The sequence below is a fragment of the Onychomys torridus genome, chromosome 2 (genome assembly GCF_903995425.1).
Source record: "Onychomys torridus chromosome 2, mOncTor1.1, whole genome shotgun sequence".
NCBI classification, from domain to species: Eukaryota; Metazoa; Chordata; class Mammalia; order Rodentia; family Cricetidae; genus Onychomys; species Onychomys torridus.
Genome location: NC_050444.1, coordinates 78,473,870 through 78,496,260, shown reverse-complemented (window position 1 = coordinate 78,496,260; position 22,391 = coordinate 78,473,870). Strand labels below are relative to the sequence as shown.

The 22,391-nt window shown below is 41.8% G+C and overlaps 1 protein-coding gene and 1 non-coding gene across 2 annotated transcripts in view; both read left to right on the top strand.

Annotated features, from left to right (window-relative positions):
• The window catches only part of Svep1 (sushi, von Willebrand factor type A, EGF and pentraxin domain containing 1), a 180,365-nt gene that overhangs the window by 82,353 nt on the left and 75,621 nt on the right, over positions 1–22,391 (top strand). Inside the window, exons 9-19 of the mRNA XM_036180091.1 lie at positions 1,406–1,535; positions 3,845–3,952; positions 4,645–4,776; positions 5,877–6,071; positions 7,175–7,296; positions 11,277–11,385; positions 13,338–13,502; positions 14,074–14,307; positions 16,222–16,383; positions 18,201–18,362; positions 21,763–21,924. Coding sequence (XP_036035984.1) covers positions 1,406–1,535; positions 3,845–3,952; positions 4,645–4,776; positions 5,877–6,071; positions 7,175–7,296; positions 11,277–11,385; positions 13,338–13,502; positions 14,074–14,307; positions 16,222–16,383; positions 18,201–18,362; positions 21,763–21,924 — 1,681 coding nt within the window. The remainder of the gene's footprint in view (positions 1–1,405; positions 1,536–3,844; positions 3,953–4,644; positions 4,777–5,876; positions 6,072–7,174; positions 7,297–11,276; positions 11,386–13,337; positions 13,503–14,073; positions 14,308–16,221; positions 16,384–18,200; positions 18,363–21,762; positions 21,925–22,391) is intronic.
• On the top strand, positions 21,519–21,661 carry LOC118579077. Its single transcript, XR_004944435.1, has one exon. It is a non-coding gene; the product is annotated as a U4 spliceosomal RNA (small nuclear RNA).

Below are 22,391 nucleotides of genomic sequence, written 5' to 3'. Positions count from 1 at the left end.
GACCATCTGAGTCTTTGAATGGTTAAAAATAAAAGAGTAGCATCAACTACATACAAATGCTTATCACATCACTCCGTAAAGGGCTCTCTAAGCTTATTTAAAATATTTTTAAAAATCTAATGCAAAATAAATATATTTTACTATATTAGTATTTCCCTCATACATCATTTAACTTCTTAACCTAACAATAAATATCAAACTCAAAAAGCACTTTAAACTTGTCAAAGATTATAATGTTTATTATATAACACACTAATATAATTTTTATTACCTCACAATTGTCCAGTAGATAAAGAATGGAAACATGAGAATCTCATCTTTGCTGAAGAGAAGCTGGGCCTGGGATGTAGAATGGTGTTGATGGCTTTACCTAGCATGTGTTGCTGGAGAGCTTCTCTCCAGCCCCTGCCAAGCCCTGTTAGATAGCCCACTTATAAAATAAACACACAGATGCTTATATTATTTAAACTGCTTAGCCATTAGCTCATGACTGCCATTGTCTAGCTCTTACCCTTATATTCAGCCCATTTCTATTAATCTATACTTTGCTATGTGGCTTGTGGCTTACCTGTACCTTATATCTCGCTTGTCATGGTGGCAGCTGGTCGGTCTCTCTCTCCCAGCCTTCATTTCCCAGAATTCTCTTCTCTGCTTGTCCCGCCTATACTTCCTGCCTGGCTACTGGCTAATCAGTGTTTTATTTACTAACCAATCAGAGGAATGCATTTGACATACAAAACATCCCACAGCAAGCATGTAAGCCCAGTTTTGATGCACAGCACCACACAAACACTCTAAAATAAAAACATGGCTAAAACAAGGGCCTGCACTGTACTTTTCACTTTACATGGTTGAAGATATTTAACATGGACCTGAGAACTCTGACACTCACATCATGCCCCAGACAGTGGGGATGCAAGTTGTTACCATACCTTAGGAAAGAAATTTTTATTACCCATCAATAAAATATTGATAGTCTGAGTTCAGGTCTATACATGAAGAGATATTATAAGAAAATTTCAAGAAAGTATGTTTAAATTGGAGTATAAAACTTTATAGAAGTAAAATTTGGAACTGAATTAAGAGTTCTTGAACATATTTTCCTGAAAGAAATCATATTTTGTACAGAACATGAAGGGGACATGTAAAAGGCATCTTAAGTTCTAAAGATCACTCAAGAATATAAAAGTGTTCTACTGTATTATGCTTAGAATATAAGGAACAATATGTGTACCACCTCTATAAACCATGGAAAAAGCAGTCTAAAAAATACACTACAAGGATTTGCTTCAACCCTTCTTTTCTTTTTATGGAATACTGTATCACCTTATTCTTTTGCTGATGATATGTAACTCAAAAGAAGATAAACGTACTATCAACATTATCAAATATTTGTCCCTATAAGGTTTCAATCCACGTCCATCCGGCCTTTACCCCACCTTACCTCTTCCCAATTGGAGAAGTGGCCATCACCTACACAGCAACTGACTCATCCAGTAACCAAGCCAGCTGCACTTTCTACATTAAGGTTATCGGTAAGTCTTCTCCAAATCATGTGGGTGGTTTACAAAAAACAACCGCCTTGTATTCATCGATGTCCTCTGCCCAGGTTCTTCCTCCTGGAGTTGAAACTTTTCAGGTCCCTTTCTCACTAAAGCCCTACATATCCCGTAACTGTCACTGTGTCTACTTCTTGCCAGATGAACACTTTGGAAAGTTCCAGATGGATGCTATCTCTCTCTTCTTACTTGACATTTATTCTCAAAGTCATTCAAGCCTAGACTCTGTTCCCTTTATGCCTTTTGATTGTATTGTTGCCAAAGTCACCAATGATCTCTGCTGTGACTCTTACCTGCTGTTCCTATGATCCCCTCTGAGACCTATGACTGAAGGTTGAATATCTGAGTCTCTTAGTAGTTAAAAAAAAAGTACCATCAAATACATACAAATGTTTAGAAAATTATTTCATAAAGGGCTCTCTAAGCTTATTTGAATTTTTTAAAAATCTAATAGAAAACAAATATATTTTACTCTATAAGTGCTTTTACTCCTGTGTCATTTAACCTTTTAACCTAACAACAAATATCAAACTTGAAAAAATACTTTAAACTTGTCAAAGGTTATAACGTTTACTCTATAACATGCTATTATACAAGATCTTTTTCTGAAAGAAAGTATACTTTGTAGGGAACCTGATGGAGGCATTTGAAAGTCATCCTGAGTTGACTTGGTTCGGTGTTCTCAAAGAGCACTGGCCTCCCAGGAGCATTTCTCCTTTCTTTGATTAATTTTGCTCCGAGCTTGGTGTGCCTGCTGGGGGCCAGGTGCTGTGCCCCTCAGTGGAGACTTGAGTGTGAACCAAAGTGATGCCATCGCTGGTTTGTAGAGTTAGCAATCTAAAAGCACCAAGCCCAAGTTACTATACTCATGAAATGGCAGGTGGGCGAGAAAGACAGAAATTGAGCATTTGCTTGTAAAACACAGGTTAAAACAGAAATACATACGTTCTCAGGGTACAGCTCATTTGATTTCAGAATGTGTTTTCATGCACAGACCCAAATGTCTTGGCCTTGGTGCTATGACCACAGTTATTAACTTACTGACCTCAGGTAAGTTCCTTGAGTTTGTCTGGCCGATGTCCTCACGTTAAAAAAAAAAAAAAATTAGAGCAGTAATTTGTACTCTCTCCTTCAGACTTCAATGGTGTATAATTAAGAACACTTTGGACATGTAAAATCTATAATCAGATTGAAATTCCTTCCTGTGCAATTTTTGTACTGTCATATATATAATATAAATTTCACTACGTTCCATCAGTACTTTAAAACATGGCTTCCCATCCTACCTCAAAGCCATCTATTCCAGGCACACTTCTGTTATTATGATAAAACACCCTGATCAAAAAGCATCTGAGAAAAGGAAAGGCCTTATTTGGAGTATTATTTCAGGTAACAGTAGATCACTGACAGGGAAGTTGAGGCAGGAACTCACAGCAGCTAGTCACATCACATCTACAGTCAAGAGCAGAGAGATGTGAATGCACCCATGCTGCCTGCCTGCTCACTAATGCTCAGCTAGCTTTCTTCACTCTTACGGAGTTCAGGACCCCTATCTAGGGAATGATATTGCCTACAGTTAGAGAGAGTCTTTCCATCTCGACAACCAGAACAGTCTCACACAGGCATGCCCACAGACCAACATGGTCCCTCAACTGAGACTCCTCTCTCTGATGATTCTAGGTTGTGTTAAGTTGACAGTTAAAACTCACCAGCATGCCACCCTCCAATCTGAATTCTAATGCTCAGTCAGGTCATCACACTTGAAGGTCACAGCCCGTGCCTCTAATCAGGTTTGGCCAATCATCCTTAATAAGCCAGTTAAAGGAACTGGATCAATACTAGAAAGAAAAAAAAATGAATTCATTGTGGCCATGTTGGAAAGAGGGATAAAAAGATCCAGCAAACCCCCAAGTTTGTCTCTGGGGCCCTGAAATGCGATCAGAGTCTAAATGATGGTCCAAGGATGTGACCATCTAAGCAGTCCACCTTAAAAAATGGCCCCACCCACCACTGACCCATCATTGTCTGGGCTTCAGTCTCATCCTCTAAGATGTCTAACAAGTTGTTAGAGCTTTGTGAAATCTCCTTCTGGAGACAAGCTCCCTCTCTGGCTAGTGCCTTCCCCTTCTCCCAGCAGATTACCTGGGAACATTTAGCGTCTGTTGTTTCCATCATCTGACAGCTTGGGAGGCACAAGGGTCTCCTTGGAATATCTCCATTTCTGCCAGGCTGGTTACAGATGTTTTGAAGAGCATGACTTCTTTGTCTGATCCCGTGTTTTCCAGATGTGGAACCGCCTGTCATAGACTGGTGCCGATCTCCACCTCCCATCCAGGTCTTAGAGAAGGAGCATGCTGCCAGCTGGGATGAACCTCAGTTCTCAGACAACTCTGGTGAGGACGCACAGACCTTGTAGTCAGCTGGGTAACGCTGGCCAGGTTTTACTCTGAAAAGAATAAGCGACAGCTAAGAAGAAGGAGAAATAGCACCAAATGGTGTGTTTTTAATACTCATATAATTTAATATTAGCATCTCTCTTAGCCATTGGGTTTTCTCTTTTTCAGTACTCACTGGACATTTATTAAACTTCTGCTAGGTTTTAAACTTGCAGTTTTTAATGAGTTTATTAAATTGAGTCTATGATGTCCTAGAATATAAAAAAATGAGTTCCTACTGGCATCCCCAGTCGAATTCTGTGTATTCACATTCACTCCCAAACATCAGCTGAATAAATTACAACAGGTCATAGGAAGGTAGGGGGAAACCAAAGCAAATGTAACTGAAGCTCATTTTAAAAACTTTCCCTAAAACAACAAAGAAAGTCGGTCAATTTCTTAAATGGCCAATATTCTAACAGATTGAATCAAAGATACTTCTGTTTATCAAAATTCCTTAAGTTAATAGGATTTTTGAGTCTATTAGTCCTCTGGGACAGCCTACATATTGATCTCTTATTCTCTAGTAGTAGACAAATTATGCTGATTGCTTGGCCAATTTGCACACATAGAAAATGAAAGGCCATCTACAGATGTGATGTAACTACAGTGATGCAACTCAGAAATCACACCCTTTCTTCCCTCCATAGGGGCTGAATTGGTCATTACCAGAAGTCACACACAAGGAGACCTCTTTCCTCATGGGGAAACTGTAGTGTGGTATACAGCCACCGACCCCTCAGGCAACAACAGAACCTGTGACATCCACATTGTCATAAAAGGTACTCTCTCCACTAGACCCTCCCCACGCCTAGCTGACATTTGCTATGTGTGATCACTACAATCCTCTATGGAGGGCAGGGGGAGATAGACAGAGTGCTGGGTTTTCCAGTTGAAATGCTGACAGATTGTAAGTTCCCAGTTGCCATCCTTGAGCTTGTGCCAGATCTTCTATAGGGTAGCCTTTAATTCCTGTGTTAACTAGAGCACCCTAGGGGAAAAGGACCAGTAACAAAGGGATTTCCTGAGGTGCCTTAGATGATATGGGCTGGAGAGCCTAACCATGGTTTCTGCACACTAGTGATGCAGAGAACCCAGCCGTTACTCAGTCCAAGAAATTGGAAGCCAGGAGGGTGTAGCCTTCATCCTCATGACGCAATTCCAGTCCAGTGATGAAGCTCCTTGGAGAGTCACTGGGAAACAAAAAGGCTGAAAGAACCTGGGTGTGTCCAGAGTGACAGCAGCACCATTAGATGCACTCATTCAGGAAGAACGAACACTCCTGCTGTCTTCCTCTTTCTCTCTTTCATCCCACCCCATCTCCCAGCCTATTGGATGGAGCTGTCACATTCAGGGCAGGTCCTTCACCCTGCTGGTGACTCTCCCAGTTGCCAGTCATCTCTGGAAACACCTTCACTGACCCCTCCCCAGGGGGTTACTAATCATGTAGGCATCACTCAACCCAGTTAAGTTCCTAGTCACAGTTCACCATCACAACTGCGCTTTTATGAACCTTTCCCCCTAATGCTGCAAAGAGTTGCTTTGAAGACACCCCAAAATGTCTTTGTCACATAATGCTATCCGGGTTTCATTTTTATTCAAGCAATTATGGCAGAAACAATAGTGGGGGGTCAGATACATGTTTACTTTCTTATAAAATGTACAGGACTCCTCATTGCACGTTGGTACAACTTTTCAACATCTGCTCACAATGCAAGGAGCCAGCAGATACTCAGCGCTGCTCTCCCAGACTGAGGCCCCTTGGGAAAATGTTTCTAGGGAGAGCAGGGAGGCAGGGAGTCCTCTGCTTAGCTCAGCATTAATTCTTGGACTATGCTGCTCCAAAACTATAATTGAATAATACGGTCTCATTTCGGCACAGGTTCTCCCTGTGAGGTCCCCTTCACCCCTGTAAATGGGGACTTTATCTGTGCCCAGGAGAGTGCTGGAGTTAACTGTACCCTGAGTTGTCGGGAGGGCTATGATTTCACAGAGGGGTCTACTGAGAAGTATTACTGTGCTTTTGAAGACGGTGTCTGGAGACCACCGTATTCTACTGAATGGCCGGACTGTGCTAGTAAGTTCCAATTCTCACCTTTTCAAGTACACTATCATGAGCCTTTCTGTGCGTCACACAGAAAATGTGCCTTGTAATGAGAATTAGCGGCAATGTGTATGGTTTAATATATTAGCCACCAGAGTCTGGCTAGAGATTGGGTTACTACAGAAAGGCAGAATTATCTTGACCTCATGATTTACCAAAAAAAAAAAAAAACTTGAAGAAGTTTGTGACCATGGAATTCTCAGACTGGAAGCATGAATCTGAAGTTTCTTAATGAAAGAACTTATGTAACTGAATATTCAATGTAGGTGATATAATACAGTAGATTGTGTGGTGTCTTTAGATTTAACTTAGATTCAGAGCTGCTAATTCTAAGTGTGGAGGTGGGTGGAGTGTGGGAGCATGGGTGGTACTGGGTCACCACATCCTAGACTCTGGCAGCCCATGATGCAAGCTTTTACTACAAGAGCAACATTGCCTCTGTGGAAATCATACTTTCAAAGATTGTGACTACACATAATAGTTAAAACTTTTAAATGTCTGTTAGTTGAAAATGCAAACACATAATAAAACTTATATAAATTGAAACAACTTTGATGTCGTCAAGATCAAAGGATCTCTTATTCTCCCCAGGGCTCCTTTTCTCACAGGACTGGAGGTTACAGAACATTAGATCAAAGTACACTCATCCCAGCAAAGGAGCCAGTGCCGCTGGCCACGCTTTCCTACGGCCAGTGATGCCTGGAAACATTCACTGCCACCTCGCCCTAAGAAAACAATCTTATTAATCATGTCAGAATCACAAAAGAAAACTTGAAAATACTTTTTAAGTTAGCATGCAGAACATGAGCCCTCACTGTGGAATCACCATACACACGTCATGGTCCTTTGTAGAATTAGTCCTTCTCTAGGATTCAGCTTTGGAGTTTCAGTTTGTTCACAGAAAGCTAGATCTCTGGGCTGGGGATATAGGTCAGTGTAGACATTTACCTAGCACAAGAAGAACAAAGGAAGGGAGGGGACGAGATGGGAGGGAGGGGAGGGAAGGGGAGGGAAAGAAATTAAATTTGTCTCGGAAATTCTACCCAACTGAAGCTGTTTCCCCTAAACTTTTCTAGTAAAACGTTTTGCAAACCACGGGTTCAAGTCCTTTGAGATGCTATACAAAACCACTCGCTGTGACGACATGGATCTGCTTAAGAAGTTCTCCGAAGCATTTGAATCTACTCTGGGGAAGATGGTATGTCACCAGGAGGCCTTGTCTGTGTGGGGGACACTTAGGACCCCTACAGCTGTCTTAACTTCTCTGGGTCAACTGAAATTCCTACTCCTAAATATGTCTCTCTCGGGGGTCCAAATTAGTATTTAGAATTACTTATTGAGTTTAGTCTCCTGAATTCAGTTTGCCTTAAAATGTTGAGTTTTGGAATACAATGAACCAGAAAGTTAAAAAAAAAAAAAAAAAAAAAAAAAAAGTTTAGGGTCTTTGTGATTTAAAAAATACTTGTCTTATTATTTCAAGTATGACAGAAATGCCCCAAATTATGTTACATTATTTTATGAAAAGAACTAATTGAACATTTAAAGATTTTCTTTTTTGTTGTTGCATTTTGGTTTTGCTTTGGGGATTTGAGAGAGGGTCTCATGTAGCCCATCCTGGCCTCTAACTCACTATGTAGCTAAGGATGGCCTTGAACTGCTGGTCCTTGTGCCTCTAACCTCCTTAGTGATGGGAATACATGTCAGTCAGTGGTTCTCAGGCTATGGTTCACAACCCCTCTGGGGTTGAACAACCCTTTCAAAAGGGTCACCTAAGACCATCTTCATATCAGATATTTATATTGTGATTCATAACAGTAGAAAAATTAGTTATGAAAATAATGTTATGGGTTGGGGGGACGTCACCACAACATGAGGAACTACAGTAAAGAGTGGCAACATTAGGAAGGTTGGGAACCACTGGATTACAGGCATGTACCACCACACCCAGCATGTGTTACCAGGGCATTGTATCCAGGGCTTCATGCATGCGAGGCAAGCTCTCTACCACCTGGGCTACATCCCCATCCAAAAGGATTTTCTATTTTATGTATTTTTGTTTAGGTCTCCAGACAGCCATGCAATGCATTTAACTGAAGGCAGGAAACATGCTTTTGTCTGCCAGAATGGGTGGAGATTTGTTGATTGGCTAATAAACATTTTAACGTGCTGCTTGCTAAATGCCAAGTGTTGTTATAAAGATATCCATTGTATTAACTGGCATATACTTAATAAGCTCTTGTTTTAACATGTTTTGCTTAAGTTAAGTTGGTAGAACCAAATCCCCAAAAGGAAAATCATAGGCATCATTGCCAGCAGAGGGAAGACTGAGTTCATCTGGTCATTGTGCGTACAGATCTATACTCTAAAGGGCAATGATAGTATTACATAGTATTACAGCCTGACTCAAACTGGTGAACTAGTCCCCCACTAATAAATAGGATTCACACTGAAAACTGTGAAATTGAACTTCATTTGTGCGAGTGGCTTTCTTTTGTCTAAAACAAACTGCAAAAGATGGCAGGAAAAAATGGATCCACAGGCGATATTAAATGTACATTCATTTAATCAGTATTTAGTCAGCATCTGTGTTCTATGGAATAAAGCTGGCCAGGCCTTATGCACTCATAGACTTCATATCCTAGTGAATAGAAGAACAATAAACCGATTACAAGGGAAATATGAAGCATGCTGGGTGGTAAGTGTTGCAGAATAAAATAATTCAGAACATAGGAAACCTCACCAGCAAGTGTCCTGTTTGAAAAGGGGATCGAAGGGATAAGACGAGGGGCTTCATGCAGAAGAAAGAGCAGGCACAAAGGCCCTGAGGCAGGAATGTCTTTGGGAATTTAAACCACTATAGAGCTGAAAATGGCAAGGCGGGGGATGGGTAGTGGAATGAGCTAAGACAGGAGATGCTCCAAGAGTTCATGTGGGGAGGAGAAAATGGGAGTGGGGAGGAAAACCGGACTGTGGAGAGCCATGGAAACTGCCGTAAGACAATACCTGTCCCCTGAGGTGGACATGGACTGGTTTTCTCATGGCCTGGACCAGTAGGAGACTCTGAGGGTGGGAGCGGGTAAGATCACACCGGAAACTCAAGCAGGAAAGGGAGGGCGGCTTGGGCGGTAGTAACTGCTGTGAGAAGGAAGTGCGTTTGGGGACATTTACAGACTCCGTTGGTCTAGCTGATGGATTGGGTGTAGATTATGGAGGGAGAGAACAGACAGGAAGCTGAGCTCAGCTGCAGGCTGTGGGCTCCCATAGGGGCCGGAAGTGAGGGAAAGAAGAACCTTCACTGACTTCGATTTTATTTGTGGGGCAAAAATGACCGCCAGTGCACAGGGATGGGGCGGGTGGGTACCAAGAGTGAGGAGAGAAGTACAGGGCATTCTTAGGTGACCTGACCTGACCTGAATGAAATGTGACAGGTTTGGCAAAAGAGAGGCTATAGATCCTCTCAAGGTTGAGAAAGGGGGGGATAGGTGAGAAAGGGGGGATGGGTAGAAAGGGGGATGGGTAGAAAGGGGGACGGGTGAGAAAGGGGGATGGATGAGGAAGGGGGACGGGTGAGAAAGGAAGTGACCACTTCTACCTGTTGAAGGTTCTCTAGCCAACAGAGTGAGAAGGTACCCAGGTGAACCAGATTCATGGGGATGGACCACGGAATCGAAGACAGATGAAGGAAGATGGGAAGGGCTGAGGGAGAGAGAAGGCAGGGGACTTCACACTTTACAAATTCCAAGGAAGCCACAGCATTGCTGAAGAGGGTAGAGTCGCTGGTGGTGACTGGAGGACAAGCGAGCAGAGGAAGCGAAGGGGATGGCAGGTCAGACAGGAAAAGAATGACCGAGCAGGAAATGTTGTTCATGATGTGACTGTGATGAAGGACAGTGAGGGTGGAGTTGACAACTTGGGAGGCTTCGAGAAGGCAACAGGGAGCAGGATGATCTGGAAAACAGAAGGAAAGGATGGGGCCACAGGAGCAATAGTTCCACTTGCAGAGACGCTCAGGTATGGATTTGTGATGTTTCCAGAATCATTTTCCAAAAAATAGTCCAGGAATCAGAAAAGCTGTGTTTCATTTGGAGCAAAGCTGAAGAGAATGGAAAGAACAGGACTCTAGCAGGTTTTCTTCTACTGACTGAGTTCCAGAGAACACAAAGGAGAGCTGAGGAGCTAGAGGAGGGTGAGATGTGACCTTAGAAAAGGGAGCTGTCCTAGCCAGTGTCTCTATGGCTGTGATGAAACATCATGACCAAAAGTAAGTTGGGGAGGAAAAGGGTTTATTTGACTTATACTTCTACATCATAGACTAACACTAAAGGAAGTCAGGGCAGGAACTAAAGCAGGGTGGGAACCTGGAGGCAGGAGCTGATGCACAGGCCGTGGAGGGTGCTGCTTACTGGCTTGCTCTTCATGGCTTTGCTCAGTCTGCTTTTTTATTGAACCCAGGACCATCAGCCCAGGGATGACACCACCCATCATGGGCTAGGCCCTCCTCTATCAATCACTAATTAAGAAAATGCTCAAGGGCTGGAGAGATGGCTCAGCAGTTAAGAGCACTGGCTGTTCTTCCAGAGGTTCTGAGTTCAATTCCCAGCAACCATGTGGTGACTCACAACCATCTGTAATGGGAGCTGATGCCCTCTTCTGGTATAAATGAAAATAAAGTATTCATATACATGAAAGAAATAAATATTTTTTTAAAAAGAAAATGCTTAAATAAATAAATAAAAAGAATATGCCCTACAGCTGGATCTTATGAAGACATTTTATCAGTTGAGGTTCCTTCTTTCAGGTGACTCTAGCATATGTCAAGAAGATGTAAGATTAGCTAGCACAGGGGTTAAAAAAATCTATACTGTGGTAGTCTCAGGTCAGAGAGATCCCAGGCTTCCTCTGCTGAGTGACACAGATGGAAATTTAAAAATATGAGTTTAATCCTTGTGGCCTGAGACCATGAGAGGCTGTAGGTGAGAGGGGGGAGGAGAGAGGGAGGGAGGAAGGGTGGGAGGGAGGAAGAGAAAGGATTTTTCATGACATGTAGAGTTCTGGAAACATGTAGGAGCCTCCCTCTCCTCCTGACGATGGGGATGTTAGGTCTGGGGGAGCCAAGGGCTCGCCGGAAGCACACAGGGGTGTGGTTCCCATGCTCTTCCTCTCCGTTTTCATTTGCAGGTCCCATCTTTTTGTAGTGATGCTGATGACATTGACTGCAGACTGGAGGACCTGACCAAGAAATACTGCATCGAATATAATTATGACTATGAAAACGGCTTTGCAATTGGTAAATGGCATTCTTTAGCAGTGGTGGTTTGCAAGATGGATCAGCAAAATGAAATTACTCCACGAGAGTGGTGGGAAACAGAAGCTTTATTAATTTATTCATCACATATTTTAGGATGGCTATGTGATCTGATCATGTGATAATTCACTATGGATATCTTAAATTTTGGTATGAAACTTTAAAATTTAAATTTAAAATATTAGCCAAAGCACTTCAGGATAAAGGTCACATTGTAATGGCAATTTAAAAAGTGACCTATCATAGAAAAAATAACGGTCAGAAAGTATTTAAGCAGTAATTTTTATATGGCGTTCGATGGGCCTTGCAAGTAAGCCATTGATTCATAATAGTTATACATAGGAAATATCCATATTTCTCACCCAGGTTATAAAATCCAGTTATTAAAATCTAGTATCTAAGTCTAGGCATAATTTTGAGTGCTTTTCCAAGTACACTGAAATTTTTCTATCAGAGATTTTCTAAGTATGGTAAACCAGTTTTCCATAATTGCTACATAGTAGTTGTGGGAAACAATGTAACTGAAATCATGAAAATATGGATCAACCCTAGGTTTTTAAATACATACAGAAAGCAAACTAATCTTTTGTGGTATTGTGTTCCCAAAAATATTGTGCAGGCTAATAAACTAATCTGGGGTCAGAGAACAGGAAGGCCACAACATTAAACATGAAGATAGGCAGTCGTAGCACACGCCTTTAATCCTAGCATTCCAGAGACAGAAATACCTCTGGATCTCTGAGTTCAAGGCCACATTAGAAACAGCCAGGCTTGGAGACACATGCCTTTAATCCCAGAAATCCAGCCTTTAATCCCAGGGACTGATGGCAGAAAGTAGAAAGTATATAAGGCGTGAAGACCAGAAACTAGAAGCATTTGGCTGATTTAGCATTTGGCTGGTTAAGCATTTTGGCTGGTTAAGCATTTTGGCTGGTTAAGCGTTTAGGCTTTAGAGCAGCAATTCAGCTGAGATTCTGAATGAGGACTCAGAGGCTTCCAGTCTGAGGAAACAGGATCAGCTGAGGAACTGGCCAGGTGAGGTAGCTGTGGCTTGTTCTGCTTCTCTGATCTTCCAGCATTCACCTCAATAACTGGCCTCAGGATTGATTTTATTAATAAAGACTCTTTAAGATTCCTGCTACAATCTTTGAAGACAGTTTACTTAAGTGACAGGCTCACAAACACAACTAAGCATCAGTACGGCCAGAGCAACATGGGTATCACTTAATTAGTTGACACACTGGGGTTTTGTAATGAGCCAGATATTAAACCAAGTTGTGCATATAAATTGTCCCATCTTATTACAGGCAAAGCCATGAAGTCAGGCTCATTATCTCCATCTATTATTGAAGGAATCCAAGTTTAGAAAGATGAAGGCAATTTGGCCAAGGTTATACAATCATGGGTCACCCCTCATGAAGTGAAAATGTGGTGTCTGGCTGTTAATTTCAATGACATCAAGGGCGCTTCACAAGTCAAACACATCCATGTCTTCTCCAGTGATGTGAACCTTACAGGCTGCCTTTGCCAGCTTCCCCACTTTTAATACATGAGGCAGATATTCTGAATAATATTTACAATCTGACTATGTTCATTAAGCATATAAAGCCATTTTTTTTAAATTGGAGGAAAGTATAGGAGAGAAATAGCAATTGATTAGACTCCTGCACACCCTCCCCAGTTCCCTCTAAAGTGGGGATAATTACCTGGTAACTTGAAGATGCTGTAAAACTTATATACTTCAGAGGCAAATGGGTAATAGTCTCTAAATTAAATGCAAAATGCCTCCCAAAATGACAATGTAAGGCTCTGGCCACACCCACACGGACACCGGGGGCAACTGAGTAAATGGTTGCAGGAAGTTTGACTTGTGGTTTTCGAACCTGAACATGGAGGAAGATGCACCTGTCTGATCACCTGTTTCTCTGTGTCAGGACCAGGGGGCTGGGGTGCAGGCAACAGGCTGGACTACTCTTATGACCACTTCCTGGATGTTGTACAAGAAACACCTACAGGTGTGGGCAAAACCAGATCAGCACGGATCAAAAGAACTGTCCCGTTGTCTGACCCCAAAATTCAGCTAATTTTTAACATCACAGGTAAGAATAAACTTTCTGTTTGCCAAAGTAATATGAGGTGAAGTCTGGGGTTGGAGAGCTAGTTCTGAGATCTATTGTGCCTGGTGTTTATTAGGAACTAATTCTGGAAAGAACTAGACAGAGCGTGGCCAACTAAGCATGGCCATGGTTTCCTGTTTAGTGTTGCAGATGTGTTTTCTGGTCCCTGGAATAACCAGCACCCTGCTTTACCTGCATGTTGACAGGGTGAACTAAGAGGCCTGTTTTAAAAAGCAAGAATATAGAATAATTCATCATGTCATGATGAATTACCTCAACAGGTGATGTTAACCCAGCATCTAAGAAAAGGATCCAAACAAACGTATTTTGTTCTTAATACTATCCACATGTGACTTATCCAGTGAGAACTAGTTGGCTTTATTCTAAATTAACTTCTTTTTCTGAAGGACTTTAAGATAAGAGTTCATTGGGGGTAAAAATTATTATTATAGTTAGTACCTAACACACCTATTGTGTAAGTGTGTGTGTGTGTGTGTGTGTGTGTGTGTGTGTGTATGCATGCATGTTTAATTTCGTTGTGTTTTTATCTCAGCTAGTGTGCCACTGCCAGAGGAAAGAAATGATACCCTTGAGTTGGAAAATCAGCAGCGGCTCATTAAGACATTGGAAACGATCACAAACCGCCTGAAAAGCACCTTGAATAAGGAGCCCATGTACTCTTTCCAGCTTGCCTCAGAGATGGTGGTAGCTGACAGCAATTCCCTAGAAACAGAGAAGGCTTTTCTCTTCTGCAGACCAGGCTCTGTGCTTAGGGGGCGCATGTGTGGTAAGCCTCCCCTAGGATCCAGCTGTTTACTGTGCACTGGGTCAAATGAGCTGGGTACAGACATTTTCCAAATGTGTATAAAGAGCATTGATATGAAACAGGCATTTTGCAGTGGTCTGTAGTTATTACTCTACTGTATTGTCTCAAGAACCTGAGAGTCCAGCATTGCTGAGGACAAGCCAAGACTTTTATGTGAGGGAAACAAGGCTGATTTTCAGTTATAGCTCTTTAAGCCTCATAGTGGTGATGGAAATGGCTCAGCATCCACATTTGGCAGCTCACAACCACTGGTAACTCCAGCTGCAGGGGTTCTGATTCTCTCTTCTAGCCTCCACTGACACTTGTGCACACACACACACACACACACACACACACACACACACACGAGTAAACAAAAATAAATCTTAAAAACAAAAACAGCCTCACAACTTTTTATCTATTGCTCCAACAACAGTAGCTCACATATTTGGCCATTTTTGTATATCAGATACACACCTCTCCCATTTAATCTCATTCAGCATCTCTATGGTGAACTGTTAATATTAGTACACAGTACAGACAAGAAAAGTAAAGCCAGAGAGGTACATACATAGTCACAGAAGGTGATGTAGTAGAGATTCCTAACTACACAGCCAAATCTAAAATCTTGACTTTTTTTTTTCAATTAGGGTAAAATTCACATAAACATGTACTTTAAATTGTGCAATTCAATGGCATTACGTTCATTCACAAGATGCAGCCATTACCTCTGTCTATTTTCAGAACACCTTCAAAGTCTCTAGTACTCAGTAGTCATTCCCTGCCTTCTCCCTATCTCCTTAACTCTACTCCACACAGCTACAATTTCAATCTGGATAAACTCCAACCTGTTTCCTAAAGAAGCTAACACACACACACACACACACACACACACACACACACACACACACACACACTGAATGACATGAATCTCATCTTGGTCTCCCTTAAGTCATGGCCTTGTACCCTGTCTGGGAAACCTCCTTTGAGAGTGTGTACAGCCCTCTGATATCATTTGTGTTTTCCTTAGGGTGACAAAATCAGCTCATTCAAAGCTGTTATTATGATCCTGCTCTGGTTTCTTTTGCACTCTCTGAGAACAACCAGGAATCATCTTGAGCACTGTCTCTCCTGTCTCAGTGGGGTCTTCAGACAGCCTGTGCCAGCTTAAAATGCTTGTGCTGTATCATGGCTCGGGGCCATGAACTAATGCACCTGGCACATTGGGGATAGAGAACTAGGAATCCATTTTTAATAAGCACCCAGGTAACTTGTTATACTCATTAGCATCTCCAAGTCACCAGGTCTGGAATTGAGATGTCTCTCTAGAGCACTAACTTTAATAACACCCTGCTTGTTGAGTTTAACATTCTCTTTGACCTCAAAAATTCCATGTGACTACAAGTTATAAAACGTGCCCGTTTCCTTGGTGCCCCTAGATTAGAGGATGCCTTCAAAGGGCACGAAATCTTCTGAGCATGGCCAAGGCTCTTCCTCACCTGTTTTCATCTTTACTGTATTGACTGCCTCTTGTCTCTAGAAATGACATGGAAGTGGACATGTAGTTTAGTTTTATGGTGTGGGGGAAGCCTGCAGAGAGACAACTGAGAAAACATTTTCAATATCACCAAGCCATCACAAGTCCCATTATTGAAAGCCCTATCATAGAAACCCTAAGATTGGTCAATAAAACTGATGCATCTTCTCAGGAGGAAAATCTACTACTATTCATTTTTAGAAATATATTTCTGGAAGGTCTACTCACTGTGAGGGTAAGACTTTTATAGTAATTTTAACACATGAACAATAGTACCTAGAAGCAAGCTTCATAGGGAAAAAAGAACTGAAGGGTGCCATGGTGGGAGAACTTGAATTTCCTGGCCATTTTCTCCACAGTCAACTGCCCCCTGGGAACCTATTACTCTCTGGAACATTCCACCTGTGAAAGCTGCCTGACGGGATCTTATCAAGATGAAGAAGGGCAGCTCGAGTGCAAGCTTTGTCCCCCCAGGACTCACACGGAATACCTTCATTCGAGAAGCATCTCTGAGTGCAAAGGTAGAGGCTTCCATGCTTTGACCAGAGAGCGGCTGGATTCTGTGTCCAGTTGTAATGGAGGAAGGTTTCTTTATCCATGACCTGGTCTTGGTCAAGACTCCTGATCAAAAGATAAGTTAACAAGAGACAATCACATTTATTTAATAAAAATTTTATGTGGCACAGGAGTCTTTAGAAACAAACTCACAACAAAACTAGGAAATGTGTGTGTGTCATGCCATGTTTGGTGATGAGGTGATGGCTATGTAGAAGTAGAGTGGGACAAAAAGAGAATGACCTAGTATGAACTAGGAGGGTATTGCCAAGGTCTGTTTGTCTGCATTCTCCTGTGTCCCAATGTCTTAATAGTCCTTTCTTCTTCTGGGTAGCAGAGTGGACATGTCTCATACAGTCTTAAGACCCACAGTGACAGAAAAAGGGCTGGGAGAGGTTCAGAGAGAACTGTCTGCTTCTACAATGTTCAAAAGTTCCTTTAGCTTAAAATATTCAGCACAATTAGGTGCCATACTTTGGGGTAGAGCAGTGGTTCACAACCCCTTTGAAGGTCGAAAGATTCTTTCACAGGGGTCACAAAACAGATACCCTGCATACCAGATATTTACATTATGATTCATAACTGTAGCAAAATTACAGTTATAAAGTAGCAAAAAAATAATTTTATGGTTGGGAGTCACCACTATATAAGGAACAGTACTAAAGGGTCGCAGCATTAGGAAGGTTGGGAACCACCAGGGTAGGGGATTCTTGGCCCTGTTTCAATTCATCAGTCTGAAAATAGGATGGGATAAGAACAGTACCAAAAGCAATGTTATGTTCTCTTTCTTGTTACCAAGAACTGAGTAGATGTTTCCCTATTCCAGAGAAATCATTTGTCCTTCTCTGGGGAACTACGTTTTACTTCACACTTCTCTCTCCAGCCTCAGTCCACATTCACTAATTAGCCTGAACTTTTTCTGGAATCTCACACTAATCAGGAGAAAGGACTTTCATAGCACTTGGCAAAGATCAACTTAGTTTTCATTAGAGAAGTATTTGATGTGGTAAGACCAATTCTCTGTTGACTTGGAAATGAATTCCCACAGACATAGCTGAATAGATCCTTGCTACTAGACTAGGCGGTATTTTCCACATTTCTCTGTACCTCATAATGCACGTCCCTGGTGGAAACATTTTCTTTCATAATGAAGGTGAACAGAAGACACACCTCATAGAAGAAATTTCAAAATTTTTCCTCCATGCTATGGATGCAAAGGCAGCTGTGGGTACTTTATGATAAATCTAAATTCTAGGAGGTGCCAGGTGATTGGAAATGTACCAAAAAAATGTTAGCCATGTTAAGAATGAGAGTCCCTTGGAGAAATGGAAGGAAAAGACAGTGGTTGGGACTCACCCATCAAATGGAATGGTTGGAGGAGTGGCAGAATCCCCTCTCATTTGGAGAAGTGAGGTGTTGTAGTAGTTGGATGCGTGGAGCCCAATTCGAGATTCTGTTTCTGTCGTGCTTTACACAGCTTTCCTGGTTCACAACTTGTCTTTAAGACAATGCCTCGCCATGATGTCTATTTCAAGCCCTGTTCAATAACTACTAAACAAACTGTGTGGTTAGAACACTGATAGGCAGTGATGAAAGGAACCGAGTGTGTCTCCAAAACTTAGTAGTATACAGAAGCATGGTAGCTGAACCCTGTGTGACCCGCTGTAGAGGAGGAGTTCACGTCTCCTCCTCTGCCACACCTTGGACTGGGGAATCTCTATGCTGTATGCGGCTAATTTTGAGCAGCTTAATTTTGCTCACTGCATTGTATGTCTCTTTTCAGCTCAGTGTAAGCAAGGCACCTACTCTTCCAGTGGGCTTGAGACCTGCGAATCGTGTCCGCTGGGTACTTATCAACCAGAATTTGGATCCCGGGGCTGCTTCTCATGCCCAGAACCCACCACAACTGTAAAAAGAGGAGCCATAGACATCTCTGCTTGTGGAGGTTATCATCAATGCTTTAGATGTTTATATTTATTTACATATGCTAAGTTCTCTGCATGGAGGATTGGGATGCTTTTAACAAACTAAATGTCCACAGTATGCAAAGAATGTAAATAACTATCTCTTCACGGGGAGTTCTTTTTCTTTTTTCTTTTTTTTTCAGCTGGTCAGCGCTTCATTATAAACAATGGGCTCTCTGTATATTGCACAAGACTTCTATCCCAGGCCTCAGTAATAAACGTGAGGCCTCACGGTACCATAGAAATACAGGTTTCTAGGTCCTGTCCCCAGAATTTTGATTTACTGGGTGTGATGTGCATTTCTACCTAGTATTCAGATAATGCCTGCTGTTACTAGTCTGGGGATCACACTGCAGCAGCCACTGGTTTAAATAAAAATGGAAAGCTCAGCATTCCACTTTGAATATCTCTAATATCCTGGCTGAGAATAGTTATCCAGCCAGAAATTCCTGAAGATGTCAACAAAACTAGAAGATAAAAACTTCACACTCTCTCAAAACCAGGATTGAGAGTCAAAATTGATCTGTTAGGGGCTGGGAGACGCCTTAGTCACCAGATACTTGTTGTACAGGCATGGGGACCCAAGTTCAAATCCGCAGCACCCGTGTAAGAAGCCAGACATAGCAGAAGCCAGACATGGCAGCACACGTGTCATCCCAGTAGTGGGAGGCCGGGACAGGAGGATCTACCAATGAGCTCCATCCAGGTTCAGTGAGAGACCTTGTTTTAAACAATAAGATGGAGAATGATAGAAGAAGATACCCAGTGTTGACTTCTTCACACACACACACATAAATACAAACACACACATACAAATGTGTATACATACTCACAAATGTATATACACATGAATACACACATGTAAATGTATACAGGCACATGAATACACACAATCACACAAACTCATACACCCACCAATACGTACATACAAATGTGTACACACACATGAACACACACACAAGCATATATATGCACCTGAATATACAAACACAAATGTGTATACACATGTGAACACACACACAAATGTGTATACACACATGAATGCACACAAATGTATACACACACACACACACAGCAGCAGCAGCAGCAGCAGCCTGTTGTAGAAACTCTGACAGTCTGTTTCTCTATAAAGCTGGTATAGTTGTATTCAGAACAAAAGGTTGGTGGGCCACATCTGCAGTATCACAGAGACTCACAAGCAGGCCTATGTGGTGACTCTTAAAAACGTGAGTCCTCTCCTTTTTTACACTCTGCTTTAAAAGCCTGAGGTGAATGGCAACCCAGAGACTAAAAAGATTTTTTTTTAATTGCAAGGCCACTGTTCCTAAGAACCAGCCTGCTCTGGGCCAGTTCTCTAGGCTGCAGAGTGAGCCATGCACACACTTCCTCCTTTAGCTACAGCCACACACAGCTACCACCAAAAAGAGACTGAGATTCCTCGCCACCGGCCAAGTGGGAAGTGGAAGGGGTAAGCTAGAGCTGCATCTAAGGAGATGGAGTCCTCAGAAGTTAAGAGCTGTGGGCACAGGAGAATGGATGCTGAATGATAAGTTTATACATCTTCCCATTTGTTTAAACTGTCTCAGTGGACCAGGGTCTTGATAGATAAGAATTTTAGACCTCACACATTCCTTGAGCAGTGTCCATCAATCTACTGTTTGACCAAAGAGTTGAGAAGAGAATTTTTCTAGACCATGCTTGAGGCCCATAAACCATGCCTGTTGTGGCAAAGCTGCCTCCAATTTAATTTTAAAGTCAATAAAGTCTCACATTATGCTTGAAATGGATTTGCTAGATACTCTCTGATTTTGTTAATATGGGAACTAATTTTGGAAGAAAGTCTACAGTAAAATAATTCTGCCCTACCCCAACATCCTCCAACCACAAAGCAACTGGAATTTTTACAGGGAAGCGAGTTCATATTTGACTTTTCTTTCTTTTAGCTTTCTAAATAAGCCTTGAGGTTTGTCTGTTGCCAACTTTGCAATTAAGCAGTTCTAATTTCCAGAATGTGGCAGAAATTCTGGTAAATGCCCCATGTCTCCTAGTATTCCTAGAATAGTTAGCCACATTGTCCTCACCATGGGTGAGAAGCAGGAATAACTCAGCTCTCTCTTGTGGAGTTGGACCAACACTATTGGACTTGAAAACTGAAGTGTGTGTGACTTATAAATGGACCTCCACATATTTTCTCTTAGTTTTCAACTCCCTCCCTCCCTTGCTTTCTTCTTTCCTTCCGTCCATCTGCCTCTCTTTCATCGTTATTTTCTTTCTGCATTGATTTCTGTTTACAAATGTGTCACTCTGGGTTTTGCTGAGTTTGCCTTACATTTCTCAAAAAGAAAATACCTTTTATGTCTCGGCATGCTCAAAATTAATTGTTATAATGACTATAATAATCATATGTCACGCATTACCACTATGCCCGTGAACTACAACCTTTATTCATCTTATCTCTTTTTACACATATCCTCTGGCTTGTGGCCACAAAACCTGAAAGCTTTTAGTCCCACAAATGGCACCTGGCCATCACTGTTGACACATCCACCACATAGGACAAGGATCAATATTTTATGAGGACCAGAACGATACACCTCTCATTCTGAGCCTTTAGGGTGGAGTTAAAACAGGCACTAAGTGATGTCTGGCACTGTCTTTGGAAACATATTACCTTATTCATTTTTTCATTTTTGTATGTTTAAAATGTGTTGTATGTGGCATGTTGATACCATACTTAGATGCTCACTGTAGTCAAACTAGTTAATGCATCCCACCATCTCTGTAGGGTGGCTCCTGAAATCTATAGTAAAGGCTCCTGAAATCTATGCCATTGACACTTCCCAGATTATAATACAATATTATCAAGAATCCAGTGAATTTATTTAAAGGCCAAATTGATTAGGCTCGATGGTTGTATTTGCTGTCCTTAACATCATCAGTAAATGGTATTTGCAAGGTAATATTTTCCCATGGCCATTCAGGTATACTGTTTTAAATTTGACTTTACTAATAATATTGGTAGTAAATGAAATTTCTGCATTGTTACCCCATGGCCAGGACATTAATACATGTATATTCTGTGTATGTTTAGCTTTATATTAGATACTAAGTAGTACTGCTATGAAAGCATGTGCCTCAGCTTTGCGCAGCGACGGTATCGTAGCCAATGAGGTTTATCCAAGGCACGATTATTGCTCATTGAAAGCATGTGCCTCTGTGTACTGCATATATAAGTACAGTTGCACCATTTCTCATCTTATACTATCAGTTGACTAATTTAATTAGGTCGCTGGGACTTCTTTTTCTCACAACTGAAGATAGGGCGCTTATCTTAGATGTAAGGAGTCATTTCACACACAATCTTTTTTTTTTCCTTTGTAGTGCCATGTCCAGTAGGAGAATTCTCCCGTTCTGGGCTAACACCCTGCTATCCATGTCCTCGAGACTATTACCAGCCCAATGCAGGGAAGTCCTTCTGCCTAGCCTGTCCCTTTTATGGAACTACGACCATCACTGGTGCCACGTCCATCACAGATTGCTCAAGTGAGTTCTCAAATGTTATGCTGGGGTCTTACCTGTGCCACTCTGGTCTCTTCTGTTCTGAACACCACCATTTCGAGTGGATTTCGATATCTGTGCTTAATTCATCCTTCTAGGTCTTTTAAAGCAACTTTGTTATATTTATTTATTTATGTAGTCATGTGTGTGCACACGTGTGTGCAAGTGTGTGAGCATGCACGTGTGTGTATATGCATGCACACATGTGCATACCACAACACTCATGTGTAGAGCAAACAACAGCATACAGGAATCATAACTTACAACGTCCCCCATGTGTGTCCTAGGGTCGAACTCAGGCCACCATGCTTGATGGTAAGTGTTTTTACTCACTGTGCCGCCTTCCTGGCCCCCTTTAAGATCTTTTTGATGCCAAGACTAAAAGAATTATTTTGGAAACACTGCACTTGGTAACTTTCAAACATCTTTCTCAGGGTCTAGGATGGAGTGAT